This window comes from Lissotriton helveticus, chromosome 6 (assembly GCF_964261635.1).
Source record: "Lissotriton helveticus chromosome 6, aLisHel1.1, whole genome shotgun sequence".
Lineage (NCBI taxonomy): Eukaryota > Metazoa > Chordata > Amphibia > Caudata > Salamandridae > Lissotriton > Lissotriton helveticus.
In genome coordinates this window covers 1,957,262,947-1,957,278,805 of record NC_136067.1, presented here as the reverse complement: position 1 = coordinate 1,957,278,805, position 15,859 = coordinate 1,957,262,947, and the positions used below count along the sequence as shown (strand labels likewise).

General features: G+C 47.8%; 1 protein-coding gene across 3 annotated transcripts in view; it reads left to right on the top strand.

The window, feature by feature from the left end:
• Positions 1–14,904, top strand: part of LOC144763928 (uncharacterized) — a 168,533-nt gene extending 153,629 nt beyond the window's left edge. For 2 of the 3 annotated variants that reach the window (XM_078649972.1, XM_078649971.1), the window contains exons 6-8: positions 10,968–11,048; positions 11,143–11,355; positions 14,585–14,904. In XM_078649972.1, coding sequence (XP_078506098.1) covers positions 10,968–11,048; positions 11,143–11,355; positions 14,585–14,704 — 414 coding nt within the window. In that variant the 3' untranslated portion in view covers positions 14,705–14,904. The remainder of the gene's footprint in view (positions 1–10,967; positions 11,049–11,142; positions 11,356–14,584) is intronic. The other variant, XM_078649970.1, reaches the window with a different exon arrangement.
• The last annotated feature ends 955 nt before the right edge of the window (positions 14,905–15,859 follow it).

The window sequence follows — 15,859 nt, the reverse complement described above, 5'->3', positions numbered from 1 at the left end:
TGGGGTACTAGCACCAACAATTTGTGTGACAGAACTATCCCTTCACTGTGACGTATGGTCACAGCTGTTGCTGCAACTGAACGAAAACACCCAGGCAATGCACGAGCAACAGGATCAAGGACGGCTGAAAAATATGCACAGGGACGCTGCTTGTCACCGTGTGTTTGTACTAGAACTGACAATGCACATCCATCTTTTTCGTGTACATAGAGTGTAAAAGGCTTCGTGTAATGTGGAGTGCCTAACACTGATGCAGAACAAAGAGCTTGACGTAACTGTCGAAAAGCATTCTCACATTCATCTGTCCATGGGAGGGGCACTGGAGTGTCCTTCTTCAAAAGTGCTAGCAAGGGTTTGACAATGTGAGAAAACCCTAATATCCATTGCCTACAAAACGAGGTCAGACCAATGAATGCACGGACATCTTTCTGAGTGGAAGGTACTGGTGTGTCTAAAATTGCTTGAATGCGATCTGGTGTAAGTGCACGGCCCTCCTTAGACAGAGGGTGACCTAAGTAGGTTGCCTTCGGTCTACAATATTGCAATTTCTTTCGTGACACTTTATATCTGAAAGAGACATGTTAGTGATAGATTCCTTATCTTAGAATATCCCCAGGCGTCAGACTGGATCCGGAAATTTTTGAGTAGCAGTACCCTTGCGCGTCGGTAGGCGTCGTCTGCAGCTCCGCGTCCGTCGTCGGCGTCGTGGGCGCCGTGATGACGTCGTCGGAGTACTTAGACGCCGCCTCCGCGTGCTGACGTCAGTTCTTCTTTTTTCCGCGCCAGCAGCACAGATCCGGAAAAAGTGGTACCTTAGTCTTTATTGACTATACTTTTTTGATCTCTGTTGGTCATTCTTTTTTCGAGTCTTCGACTCCGAACGGTGCCTGTAGGGATGCCAGGTTTTAAGCCCTTTGAGGATTGCGACCGACTAATGTCGGTCACCGACACTCACCGTCGGTGTCTCCACTGTCTCGGCGTCGACCACGACGACAAGACCTGTTCCGAATGCCGGGCCCTGACTTCGAAAGCTAGGCGGGAGCCGTCCCTCAAGCGACTCGAACTCCGGCAGTCGGCCCCGCGCCGAGAGAGGTCGAGGGACCGGTCGCGGGAGCGGAGGCATCATAGCTCCGGGAGTCGACATCACTCCTCAGAGTCGAAGTCGTCAGGTAACCACAAGAAGTCGAAGAGACGTCATCGCTCTTCCGACCCCCCCCCCAACGCTCGCTCGACGCGGCCGGGGGTTCAGGTGGCTCTGCCCTCGCGGCTCCGTCAGAGTCGCAGGCGTCGCGTCCGGCCCCATACCCTTCGGTCCCTGGGCCGCGTGCGACGCCAGAGGAGATCGAGCGGTTCCTCATGGCCATGAGGTCCCTCTCTTCTCCGATGGGCTCTGCGGCGCCTTCGGGCCCAGCGGACCCGTCTGGGGGCCCTAGCGGGTCGGGGGCTCCGGCCCCGACTCAGTCGGGTGCTTCGGCCTCGGCGCCGCCCGCACCTTCGGGCCCGGCGCCGCAGGCCCCCACTGGGTCCGGTTCCGGATCCGGGTCGTCGCCGGTAGACCTCACGACCTACCCGACGCCGGCCCCTCAGGTGTCACCCCCGGCGCCGTCTTCGGGCGGCGCCGTCCCCGATGCCTCCCTCGATCCGGCTCCGGCGCTGGAACGGCGCCGCTGGGCGCTGCTTCAGACGCCGTTCGGAGAGTTGATCTTTCATGAGCCGGCCCCATCATTTGACCCCCCTGAGTACCAGGAGATGGGTGACGAGGAGGATTGGGAGGGGTCTGAGGACCCTCTGACACGGGAGTGTCAGTCCCAGGAGGACTGGACAGGTGGACTTGGGGATGCCAGCGGTCTGGACACTTCGCCAGACACTGGTTTTGTCTCACCTCCTACCGTGGCAACGGAGGAGGGGGGCTACTTACAGTGTGTTGCTGACACGGGCGGCCAAGGCCTTGGGCCTTGAACTCCCCGTCGCGGCCGTGACTGAGGTCCTTAAACCGCAGTCAAGCTCGGCTGAGCCTCTGCTGCCGTTTAATAAGGCCTTGTCCGATGTTCTTTTGGGCACTTGGTCCAGGCCCGCTACAGGTTCGCTTGTAGATAGGAACGTGGCCAGATGCCACCGCCCGGCCCCGGGCGACCCTTGTTTCCTCTCCACCCACCCCATCCCCGAGAGCCTGGTGATTCAGGCCTCCAATTCCCAGACTGCGTTCCCGTCGGCTCCGCCTGACAGGGAATCCAAGAGGTATGAGCAATACGGCAAGAAGGTATTCTCCTCCCTAAGTCTGGGACTGCGGTCTTCCAACACCGCCTGCCTCTTGGGCCGCTACACCCACTCCCTGTGGGACCGCGTCACGGTCGCGGAAGTGCTGCCAGAATGCCCGTTGGAGGTACGGGCTAAACTCGGCCAAGCCGTGGTGGAAGGCCGAGATGCGGCACGTTATTCTATTCGGTGTGGACTGGATACCACCGACTCACTGGGCAGAGCGATGGCAATGACGGTGGCGATTCGTCGCCACGCCTGGTTGAGGTCCGCCAACTTCTCGGCTGATGTCCAGAACACACTCATGGACATGCCGTTTGATGGCCGTCGCCTTTTTGGCAACAAGGCAGACCATGCGCTTGAGTGCTTTAAGGACTCCAGGGCTACGGCCAAGTCCTTGGGCCTTTCGGCCCCGCGCCAGCAAACGGGTGCCTTTCGCTCCTTTCGTGGCCAAGGAAGGGGTGTACCCACACGTGCTGCCAGCCACGCACCGCAGAGTAATACCCAACGCGGTGGCGGCCGTGGAAACCGCCGTGGCGGTGGTAGGGGGACAACGGCGAGGACAGTCCACACCTTCCCCCGCAGCATCCGCCTCAAAACCCTCCTAGTCCGTGCTTTCAGGCCATGTGACGCCAGTGGGGGGCAGGGTTCGCCATCACCACCTTCACTGGGGCACTGTCACATCGGACAGGTGGGTGCTGCAAATCGTCCGAAGGGGCTACTCCCTCCCCTTCGAGGCGACTCCTCCAGCCATGCCACCGCAGAACCACCGCGTATCGGGGGATCATTTGCGACTTCTGCAGGAGGAAGTTACGGCCCTCTTGGCCAGGGGGGCCATCGAGCGCGTTCCGGGGCCAGAAGTAGGATGTGGTTGCTACTCCCACTACTTTCTGGTACCCAAGAAGGGAAAAGGGGGCCTACGCCCTATCTTGGACCTACGGAACATCAACGGCTTCCTCCGGAAGGAGAAGTTCAAAATGCTGACACTGGCTCAAGTCTTAGCTGCCCTGGACCCAGGAGACTGGATGGTAGCGTTGGACTTGCAGGACGCTTATTTCCACATTCCCGTCCTGCCGTCCCACCGGCGCTACCTGCGGTTCACGGTTGGCCACGAGCACTCAGTTTACCGTGCTCCCCTTTGGCCTTACCAGCGCCCCACGGGTGTTCACAAAGGTGATGGCGGTGGTCGCAGCTCATCTGCGCAGGTTAGGGGTTTCAGTCTTCCCCTACCTCGATGACTGGTTGTTGAAGGCGGGCTCTCCCCAGACAGTCGTCAGCCACCTCCAGACGACAGCAGACCTCCTGCACCAGCTGGGGTTCTCCATCAATGTGCCGAAGTCACACCTGTGCCCCTCTCAGAAGCTCCTCTTCATCGAAGCGGTTCTCGACTCGGCGCAGTTTCGGGTTTATCCGCCCGAACAGCGGGTTCAGGATATTCAGGCTCTGATTCCACTCTTTCAGCCTTTATCCCGGATCTCGGTCAGGTTGACGCTGCGGCTTCTGGGTCTGATGACCTCCTGCATCCTTCTGGTGCATCATGCCCGGTGGCGGATGCGGGCGCTGCAGTGGGACCTGAAGTTTCAATGGGCCCAGCATCAGGGCAACCTCTCCGACCATGTCCTGATCTCGGAGGGCACTGCGAGACAGCTGCAGTGGTGGCTCACGGACGGCGATTGGGTCAGCGGCAGATCCCTCTCCCTTCCCCAACCGGAGCACATAGTTGTGACGGACTCGTCCCTCCAGGGCTGGGGAGGCCACATGGGAGAGGCGGAGATCAGAGGCCTCTGGTCTCCGGCGGAGTCCCGGCTCCTTATCAACCTTTTGGAGCTGCAGGCGATTCGTCTAGCACTGAAGGCATTCCTCCCCTCTGTACGGGGGAGTGTAGTGCAAGTGTTCACGGACAACACCACCGCCATGTGGTACTGCAACAAACATGGCGGGGTTGAGTCGTGGACCCTTTGCCAGGAGGCTCTGCGCCTCTGGCAGTGGCTGGAACATCAGGGCGTGACCCTGGTGTTTCAACACCTGGCAGGTTCTCTGAACACCAGGGCGGACGAACTCAGCCATCGGTGCATGATGGATCACGAATGGCGTCTGAACTCGGACGTGGCGCAAGGCCTCTTTCAGCAGTGAGGAGAGCCGTGGTTAGATCTATTCGCCACAGAAGAGAACGCGCAATGCCATCAGTTCTACGCGTTGGAATTTCCAAGGCAGCACTCGCTCGGAGACGCTTTTCGTCGCGAGTGGAGTTGCGGTCTGTTGTACGCCTTTCCGCCTATACCACTTCTGCCCAGAGTGCTGAAGAAGATCAAGCGCGACCGGGCCCATGTCATCCTTGTGGCTCCGGACTGGGCACGAAGGTACTGGTATCCAGAGCTACTCAGTATGTCAGTTGATCCCCTGGTTCGCCTGCCTCTTCAGGAGGACCTTCTGTCGCAGCAGCAGGGGACGGTCCTCCACCCGAACCTGTCCAGTCTCCATCTCCATGCTTGGAGATTGAGCAGCGACAGTTGAGGCCATTTGACTTGCCTCCTGAAGTCTGTAATGTCATTCTGGTAGCCAGGCGTCCCTCCACAAAATCGGTATACGCCTTCAGGTGGAATAGATTTGTAGCATGGTGCACACCAAAGGTTGTGGATCCACTTTCTGCCCCTCTTTCTGAGGTTCTTCTCTTCCTTCTTTCTCTCGCCCAGCAGGGCTCTGCTCTGGGCACTGTCAAGGGCTACCTTTCTGCCCTTTCAGCCTATCTAAGGCTGCCTGATCAACCTTCTTTGTTCAAGTCCCCTATTGTAAATCGTTTTCTGAAGGGCATCACACACACATTCCCTCCTGTTCCGTTTGTGATGCCCCAGTGGGACTTGAACCTTGTTCTTACATTTCTGATGTGCGCTCCCTATGAGCCACTTCACAACTGCCCTCTCCGCCTTCTTACTCTGAAGACTGCTTTCCTGGTTGCCATCACCTCTGCCAGGAGAGTGAGTGAGCTCCAGGCTTTTTCATCTAAACCCCCTTTCCTTTCTGTCCATCCGGACAAGGTTTTGTTGCGGACTAGGCCATCTTTCCTGCCCAAGGTTGTCACGAACCTTCCACATCGGGCAGTCCATCACTTTGCCCACCTTCTTTCCGCCTCCGCATCCCTCGAAAGAGGAAGAGAGGCTCCACCGTCTGCACCCAAAACGTGCACTCTCATTCTATCTGGATCGCACACACCAGTTCCAGGTGGATGACCAACTCTTTGTTGGTTACGTGGGTGCTAAGAAGGGAAAGGCGGTACACAAGCGGACCATCTCTCGGTGGATCATCTTGTGTATCCAGGCATGTTACTCCTTGGCTAAAAAGGAGCCCCCTGTTGGATTGCGGGCTCATTCCACTCGGGCCACGGCGACTACAACTGCCCTGGGCCGAGGAGTGCCCTTGCAGGACATTTGCCAGGCAGCTACGTGGGCCTCGCTGCACACGTTTGCGAGACACTATTGCTTGGACAGTCAAGTCCGGAGGGATGGCTTCTTTGGCCGTTCCGTCCTCCAGGACTTTCTGGTGTGATTATTGGTTCGCAGACCCACCACCGGGGTTGGTATTGCTGGGGTATCTATTCTAAGGTAAGGAATCTGTCACTAACGTGTCTCTTTCAGATGCACAAGTTACTACTTGTATAACGATATATCTGTAAGAGACATTAGTTAGTGATAGATTCCTTACCGACCCACCCATCCTCCACGTTCTGCGAACCGATATCTAGGGTTAAGGTCATCCCCTTCAGGGCCCTAGTTTCAATGGCACCACTGTTGGTTTTTAACATGGCTCAGAGCTTCTGACGCGGAAAAGCTGTGTCTAAGAACTGACGTCAGCACGCGGAGGCGGCGTCTAAGTACTCCGACGATGTCATCACGTCGCCCACGACGCCGACGACGGACGCGGAGCCGCAGACGACGCCTACCGACGCGCAAGGGTACTGCTACGCAAACATTTCCGGATCCAGTCTGACGCCTGGGGATATTCTAAGGTAAGGAATCTATCACTAACTAATGTCTCTTACAGATATATCGTTACACAAGTAGTAACTTGTGCGATGGTGTGTAGAAAGAAAAGAAAGCAAAGACAAAGTACACTCTTCACACAGTTCAGGCGTATCGGCTGCCAACAAGATGTCATCGACATATTGAATGAGAGCCCCCCCTTTAGGTAAGACGAAAGAATCAAGTTGTCTTTTCAGTGCTTAGCTATAGATACTAGGACTGTCAGTGTACACTTGAGGAATTCTACAAAATCTGTATGATCGATTATTTAAAATAAAACCAAACAAATATCTGCTATCAGGATGAATAGGGATTGAGAAGAAAGCATTCTTCAAATCAATCATTCTAAATGTAGTCGCTGTCGGGGAACCAAAGTAAGTAGTGTCGTTATGTCAGAAACCACTGGGTATTGTGGTACTACAATCTTATTAACTTCTCACAAATCAATAATGAATCTGTAAATCCTAGTATCAGTATCCTTTTTCAAAATGGGCAGAATAGGACTGTTACAAACATTGTAAGGGCCTTCCTCCACAACCCCCACTTTAATCAAATCATGGACAATGCGAATGAGTGCTTCTTCGCCTTCCTGAGAAATGTTGTATTGAGGCAAGGCGGCAATGAAGAACCCTCCTTGACACTAATATGCACTGGTGGAATAACCATTTGTCCTACATCAGTGTCTGAAGTAGCCCACAAAGCACTAGGGAGTGAGGCTAATGCAGTATCTTCTTTTACCAAACAAGATCTCTCAGTCATGGGGTAGTTGTCATTCAAAATAACACCCACTCCTTCAGGAGAACATCGTATCGTAGACCTGAAATACTTGAGCATATCAAGACCCACAATATTGTCTGGTGTGTTCAGAGAGAGCAAAAATGGACATGGAGCAGTAAACTTATCAACATGGAATGCAAGTGGTTGTGACAGTGCGCTAAGGGAAGGCGATCCATCTAACCCTATTGATGTAATGGTTGAGCCAGACAGGGGGGCCCTTGGAACCAATTGTTTAGATAAGGCTCTACGAGTAGCTCCTGTATCAACCAGAAACTGATCAGTAGAACCCAAAACATGTGCTGGAACATAGGGACCCCTCTGATCTACTGGAACTTCAACTGATTCCTTACCCCATCCTAGGCAATCCTATGCATAAGCAGAATCTTGAAAATCAGACGGCACATAGTCGAACATTTGATACTGGTTCCTTCTGTCAAAAGTGTTAAACCCATCCTGCCCACGTGTATTAGCATCAAACCTAGCCCGATCATTGGTGCTTCCTCTAGGCCCTGGATATCCTGAACGATTTCTCATTTGTCGCAGACCACGTGGACACTGCTGAGCATGCAGCAATGGTCAATCAGAAATCCAATGTCCAAATTTCTTGCAGTACGCACACTGGTCAACAGACAAATTCGAATGAGTATAGGAAGGAAAGTTCGAACCATAAGATCCACGTCCATCTCTATCATTACCTCTAGAAGGCGGACCATAAGCCTGAGCCAACATAACCTTTGTTTTCAACTCTTTAGTCTTTTATCCTCATTACCCTTCGCTTCTAATTCCTGGCGTTCATAATACTGAGCCATAGTCAAAAGAGAAACCGGAGAAGAGGTAGTCCATGAACTCTCACTGGCCTTTAGGCGACTAGCTATTCCTGACAAAAGGTTTGCAACATATTAATCAACAAACAGATGCCTACCCGTGTCATCTGTCAATGACTGGCCACTAAAATCGTGGAATGCCTCCTCAAAGCGTGTAAAAAAATCTGAAACCGATTCATCTGCTTTTTGCTTACACGATGCTAACACAGTCCAATCTATCTTTTTAGGGGGAATAATCGTCTTTAACTTAAGTAATATAGCTGTAGGGAGATCTAAAATCAATTTACACGATTTCTGTGCTGGCTCCCGCTCTACATCACGCATGATCATTAACTTTACGCACAGTTCTCCACATGTCAGGTGGCAATATCAATCCGAAAAACAAATCAATATCATGCAAAGTCATGGCACAAGAGCTAATAGCACCCTCAACTTCCTCATAAAAAGCTGCTAGATTTTTGCGAGGATCAGGCAAATGCATTTTTAAGGGCCATAACATCCGCTCTATTCCAAGGAGTATAGACCCAATTATAAATAAGGTAACACTTCGAATCAGCAGAACTTTATCATCATCTGTTCCCTCGCCTCTAGGAGGAACATACAAAGGCGCGGCTTTCCGCATAGTTTTTGCATGAACTATCATAGTCTTATCTATTCCGAAGATAGAAGTTTGTGCCACGCCGGCCTGAGATGTTTGTGCAGCTGCGTCTGCTGCCTTTTTCTCCTCTCGCAAATGGACTGCCTCAACACGTAATTTAACCAAACGCCTGATAGTCAGCCACCTGAGAAAAGAGAAAAAGACCATCACACATTTGCAAACAATCGTTTGCTATATCAACAGGCTCCAATTCCTCAGAATGTTTCCTAAACCGTTCAACTACTTCTGCGGCAAACACCTCTGTAAAATATACTTGCTCCCTTTCCTGCCAAATCTTCATGTCATCTAAAAGTTCAGAGGCAGAAGCAGTATTACAGGCGGCTTTGCGAGCAGCAGATCTAAGCTCAGCAGAACGCGCAGTGGGCAACATAGAACGAGTTTCTCGCACTTTATTTTGATCTGTAGAAGATTCCTCATCGGACTTATGAGGAGCGGAAGGGAGAATATACGGAGGTGGAGAACGATCTAATAACAAGAAATCATCATGCGGTTTATTAAGGATAGGATAAAGGGGTTGCCGAACAGAGTATTGGCCAGTTACCTGTAAATGGCACTCCCTATCCTCTCTCTCTTTTAGTTATTTCCTTTCCTTGTTTTTTAACTCTAATGCTTTCGCATAAATGTTCTTTCGCTGTTCTTTTTCAATCAAGGCTTGCTCACGCTTCATTCGTTCACGCACTTCTTTCTCCCACATCCGCACACAGTCAAACATCTCTTGCCTAGTCTTTCGCTTAAACATACATTGTTCCATATACTGAATCTTTCGCAAATCAAATGACCCATGCATAGGCCAACGCAACTCAGGATCCTTACAAGTGTATTTATTCCATAACGTGCTGTACATTATAGAAGAAATTCCAATATTAATATACATATCCCTATTAGGCGTCCCCTCCGGGGGGCGGTTGTGCTTAGAGTCTCAAGCTGGTACCTCTACAAAAGCAACACATCCTACGAAGTGTGCTAGAAACAGGCATGCCAAAAATAGTGCAAAATATGCAGTATTATAATCAAAGTAGCGCTTAAGGTACTCTTCGTACAATGCGCCGTTCAAACAAATTCAAATAGAGAAAAATCTCCTCATTACATGCCTATATAAATTGCAATTTATTTATACCTTACAAACAAATACAAATATTGGCCAATCCTTCAAATCAAAAGCCACAGTAAGTGTTACTAAACTACCTTACAATCCAAGGCATCAAAAACCAACAGCAAGTGCCGCAGACGACTCTTACCAATCAAATGGTGTCCAGGTTCCAACTGCCAAGTTCTCAAATCGTCCAAATGATCACTGCACGGCGAATCAACAGAAGAGATCTCAGTCGAGGACTGGCACCACCTGGATGGTCAGATCAGAAAGAAAGGAAAAACGCAGTGGTTGCCAAGACTCGGGTCTCCTCAGGCAGCGATCGCGTCCAAAGCGAGATTCTAATCCTTCGTTTCGACCAGTCATTCGGGCATCGGAGTCACCGATGATCCCCGCGTTGGAAGAACCAATTTGTGGTGATGGGCCTCAGCTAGGCCTACCAGTGCTTGGGGTTCTCCCTTCTCTGCACAGAGTCCTCAGACCATAGAATAGAAGTTGGCACAGAAACTGGAATAGAAAATACAAGATTTATTAACCCTCATGAAGTGGAACTACATTCACACAGCACCCTTCGGTAATGTATGAAGTAGCACATTGAACGGAAGGAGCTTGGTCCTTTTATACCCACACAGGGGCTCAAATGAAGGCTGTACAAGTACAAAATGCTGGTTTTAGGTACATATATGGTCATACAAAAAATGCACAGTCAACAAGTGGGAGGAGCCAACAGTGGCTGTTTTTGGCAAACACATCCTTACAGTTACATTCTAGTGGCAGCTGCAAAGACAGCTGCAAGATCAACTGAGCATGTGCGAAGGTGGAAGATGCTAAATATATCTCATCTCTAGGCAGATTTCAAGAGCAGTTAACAGAAAGGTAGGACAGAGCACATGGCGAGCACATGGCAAACAAAATGGCTGACAAATACAAAATGGATTCCACAAAACAGACAAGATAGTCTCTAAATACAGGATGGCTTCTGCTAATGCTAACCTAATCGCTACCAAATTACAACACCTAAATTCTCTAAACTATGCTTTCCCCATTAAATGGCCTGAAGGTTTTGTCCCTGGAAAATGGGGCAGGATTACCTACTGGTGTCCCAGCTGGAGCAATGGTTAATTATAAGAATCACTCAGATAGCAACCCTTTCGCTAAGGTGATTAATATGTGGCCTTCCTCCTCATTTGCAATCCATGATGGGAAAATGTTTTCCCCACAGCAGGTACTGTTATCTGGAACAGAGGTGGGATGGCAGTGTGTTGAGGGGTAGGTGAAACATAAGTGAAATTCCACATATAACTGTATGATTTTTTTCATACCACATTGGGGTTCTCTGGTTTCAGGTTTGGGACAAGCGAATGGCCAAGGAAGCCCGAAGAGTGATAAATGGACCTCATATCTGTGGACCAGGCATTGATATTAAGGTATACTCAGAACAAGTTCTATTTTAAAATAAGTAACATTTAAATTGTATGTATCTTGTAAACTGTTCAACTGAATTCACTCTCTTAATTGCAGGAAAATATGGTTGTGACCGCTTCTTGGGTCGCACGTAATGCTTTGCAATTGTGGGATATACGGTGTTCAAAGCATCTGAAAGATATCCCTTTTCCAGCAAATTTGTTACAGGGGGAGTTTCTTTATGCAGCAAAATTCTGTGAGAAAAATGTAGTCATCGCAGGAGGAAGTGGCACTTATGGTGCCAGTGCTGTGGATTATAAAACTGATGAGGTAAATTTCTGTGTTTTTGTGACAAATAAGTATAATATATGGCTTTAAGTACTCTTGGGAGACTTATTAAGTTAGGGCAAAAATCTGCCCTGTGCTCCCTATGCCATTATTTTTTGACTGCTTGTGGTTTATATATAGATGTCAAAGGCATCAAAAGATAATTTCAGGCAAATCACTAAATCAAACGTGGAATAACCAGGTAGGCGTGTCTCAAAAGAAAATGGAGAAGATTTTTTAGAAAGTGCACATTTGTCCTCTCTCAGCATAATGTTTCAAAATCCCAATTAACTGGGGGTCTTTAACCTTTTCTGCAAAAAGAGCTCCTTATGTTTAATGAAAATCCCCCTGAGCTACTAACATTATTAGTGTTCCAATAGTGACCACATCAGACAACTACATTGGTAGCCGTCCTATGCTTGATTTCCAGATGTGATAAGTTCAGCTAGCAGGCAGGTTTGCCAGCAGTAATGTTAAAATATATATTTAGTGAGTTTTGAATGCTCGTATATAGGTAATACAGAACAGTCATGCCCGTGGTACCAAAGTTTTGATATTAGTAATAAGTATGACCAATGCCACATGATACATCACTCAAATATCCGCTTTAAATGTGTTTTGAAAAGTGAGCCATTTTTCTTAAAACATCATCTTATGAGTTCTGGAAATACACACATTTACATCTCAAATATACATTCTCAATTTTGGTGTCCATATATTACTTCAGCCAAGCAAAGCTTTTAACTTAATAGGCTGCGCTGCACATAAAAGAGCTACTTACAGGTAGCCGGCGAGGTACTAGTATCACATGAGCTACTCATTGGAGAAGCCTACTCTAAACCATGCTTTCTCCATCAAGTGGCCTATGCTATATGGGGACAAATCATCCCTCTGCTAATTAACTATCAGGTTACACAAATTACCTCTCCTAATAGCTATCTCTTATTTGGTAATGCTGCAAACTGTACCCGTTTTGTTAATAGTTTTACACAAACCCAGAATAACAAACATTTAACAGCTCCAGATAAAAGTCTAGACTTGTGACTAAAGGGCATAAGGAAAAGGTCCAGAGCCTAAGAAACCAACGAGAGAAGTGCATGTTAGACAACTTCACTACCCTCCTTTCCCAATCATGTTGCCACTTGTTATACAAGTGATGTGATGGACAAGGACTCCCATTGCAAGCATGAGCACGTACCGCAGCAGCAAGAGGGTTGATAAACACTTTTTAGGTCCCTGGTACTGTAGATAGCAAGTAAAACCTTTGTAGGAAGTTCCTTTAAGATGGTCCAAAGTGATGATTCCCAAAGAAGACTGCCCATCTAAAAGCCAGGGAGTGAGAAGGGAAGGGTTCATGATATTAATGGAAACAATGCACATGGCAAATTCCAGCTCTCAACAAATACATCATTCATGGCAATAGAATCCTCTGTTGATGAGTGGTGTAATGCATGTCCCCCAAATTTAAAGACCACTGTATGTCTGAAATAATGGCCTGGAAGAACCACTCTTCTGACAGTGTTTCTCCTCAAGCTACCTTTAATGTCTCTTTCTGCAGTACTGTTACAATGTCCAGTATGTCCAGTGTTTGTAAACCGCGAACAATTACCCGAGGGTGTCGAGGCGCTGGGGACCCTAGGGAAGATTAAGCGAGCTTTTGCCCAGGGTCACATGGTGCTGAACTGATCTGCCACCGGCACCAGGGATCGAGCCATGAGCCCCTGGGTTCTGGAGTCAGTTGCCCTGGCCGTCTGTCCTGAAGTGGTCCTCTGAATTCACCACCTGCCGCTACAGAACCTATAAAACCCTTTCCCATAGAAGTTAAAGTATCCAAGTCATGCCAATCCGAGAGAATAAACACTCGGAGATCAGCAGAAGAGGTGACTTGCTTTTACCAATGAGCTCAAACATACTCCACCAAGCCAGCCAACCACTGCATCCAACCACAAAATGGGCAGTTATCAACAATTAAGAACATTCATATCCAAAACTGCCATCCATGGAAACCTGAAGGCAACTTAAAGGATGTGACCATAACTTTCAAAGGATAGTGTCTTCAGCAGGGAAGAGCAAAAGAACAGGTGAATGTTCATCAAGAAGGCATAGTCCAACATGGCAAGCCAAAATGTTTTCTTGGAGGCAGAACACCTGTTTTCTGCCAGCTTCACCGCCTCTAAAAGAACCACAGCTCCTTGTTGAGGCTGTGGCAGTGTTGTGTCGGAAGTAGAATAATTCAGATGGCCAGCAGCATTCCAGGATAGACAAATATAAGCAGAACGTGCTTTGTACTCTGCAGTGCAGAGTGTGTTCCCTTTTTCTTTTAACTGAGACACCAAACAATTAGGCAATCAATCAAAATATTCAATGGCTGATTGTTTGCCTGTCAAATTGCTGGTGGTAGCGAGAGTAATGTGTTTTGGAAACTCAATTAGTTGAACCACTTTGCAAATAAATACGTCTGTAATTTCATAGCGTGTGAACGTTTGGAGAAAGTAACCAAGTGCACTATCTTAGTAAATAAATTAAAGACATTTGATTATCTTTCTGATGGTATTTCTATGAGCTTTGGAAACTTCACAATTAAATACTTAAACACCATATACCAATGTAGTGTTGAAATTAGTGAATGCTACAAACTTTGTTGCATGTTATCCCAAGATCGACTCCTGGTTACTGTGCTTTAAGGTTTTTGCAATTTCTCTCAAGTAGAGTACTAGACAGCATAAGAGCTCCTTCACTCCACTTAGGTGGTATTCACATAAGATCTGCATATTACATCATTTAGCGTAGGGGTCTGTGTTTGTTCATGTTTTTGCTATGTTTTCCAGCTGATGCTTCAGAGTCTGACCAGCTGGTGTGGCTGTTGACTGAGATTCCTCATAGTAATGACAACCACTTAATATTTGCTTTGCTCTTGGGTGTTGGGTTGTATTTCTTAAGTGAAATTGATCTACAGTTGCTACTGTAGGTTTTGTGTGTAAACTGTTAGTGTGCAAGATGTCCACCTGGAGTTCTTTATTGCATGTTACTATCCAGCAATTCATGTTCACCTGTTTGACTAGAATTTCTAATTAAGTTGCTGAGATTTTAGGTGCGACTATGTTGTCTGGGAAAAATGTTTTTGTTTGTGTCTTAGTAAATCACTAGCATGAAACGACATAACATTACTTATGGAACAAAGTGCCATTTTATTTAAAGAATAATGAATGTATTGTTTTCCTACTAATCAAAGGTTCTTGGTGATGTATCCTTATTCAACAAAACTGTTCAGACCTTGGATGTGACACGCGATGGTCAGGTTGTAGCAGTGGCTGGAGTTGGAGGAAATCTTCATATTGCTGAGCTGTGCTGATGTGCCAGGACTTCAAAGCACGGTGAAACAAGCTCCCAAGTTATTAATGTGTCTAATGGTAGCCTTGTAAACCAGTAATAACGTTTAAGATTGGTTGACCTAAATGGAGCCAGAGGCTTGTAAGATTTGTTCTTCCAAACAATATTATTAAAGTGCCACAGTTCAGTAGTAAATTTGCACCGGCTATTTTTTTCAATATGAAGATAAAAATGTATGTTTCAATAAATGAAAGCTAAAGAATGAAGTGTGATTATCTAAAGTCCAGTGCATACACCTTCTTTTTTGTGTTCACTAATCATTTTGTATGTTTTTGTTTTACATATCTGAGCAGTGCTTAATTTGTAAAATATGAAGTGCAGGTGCTCAAATTTTTGTCGGAGGCCGCACCTACTTTTCTCTGGCGCCACCCACTTCCTCCGCTGGCTCCACCCACTTACTCTATTAGCTTCTCCCACATCCTCAACTGGCACTGCGAAAAGTCAGATGAATTTCAGCAATGCTCAGAATAATGACACCTTGAAAAGGCTACTGACATAGAAAACGGACGTTAAAAAAATATATAACGCTCAAGAACTGTTACACTCATTTTCTGGTCTTTGGTATTTAGCCTATTACCATCCAGGCGTCTGGGGGAAGGGAATCATAACTTTTAAATCTGTTTTAAATCACACATCCCTCCCACTCACTCAAAAATGCCAACTTTGGGAGATTCTACATAACAGCGCAATCTCTGGGCGTGGTGAGTGGGACGAGGGACACAATTGAGGAAGGGAAGTGACAGGCTCTGCCCAGAACACACAGGAGGGACAGAGGCCCGTGGCAGAGAGTGGGCACAAATGAGCTTTGTGGGAGTAAGGAGATGTAGGGAGAGCCGCCTTCATCAAAGACACCCCACCTCGTCAGTGCCAAGACCCTCACTGAAAAATTTGTCAGATAGTGAAATCGATTCAGAAAGGGAATTATAGAGTTTGCATTTTACAATTGAGCTTAAACACCCAGTTAAACCTGATCCGGCGAGGACAAGCGTCACTTTGTGAATCTAATCCACATTTGAACACTTTGGAAACTGCTAAAAGGGATGGACAGAAAATGCTGTCTCCTTCTTGACATTGCCCAAACTTAACAAAGCAGTTAGATTGGCATTACCCAATCTAA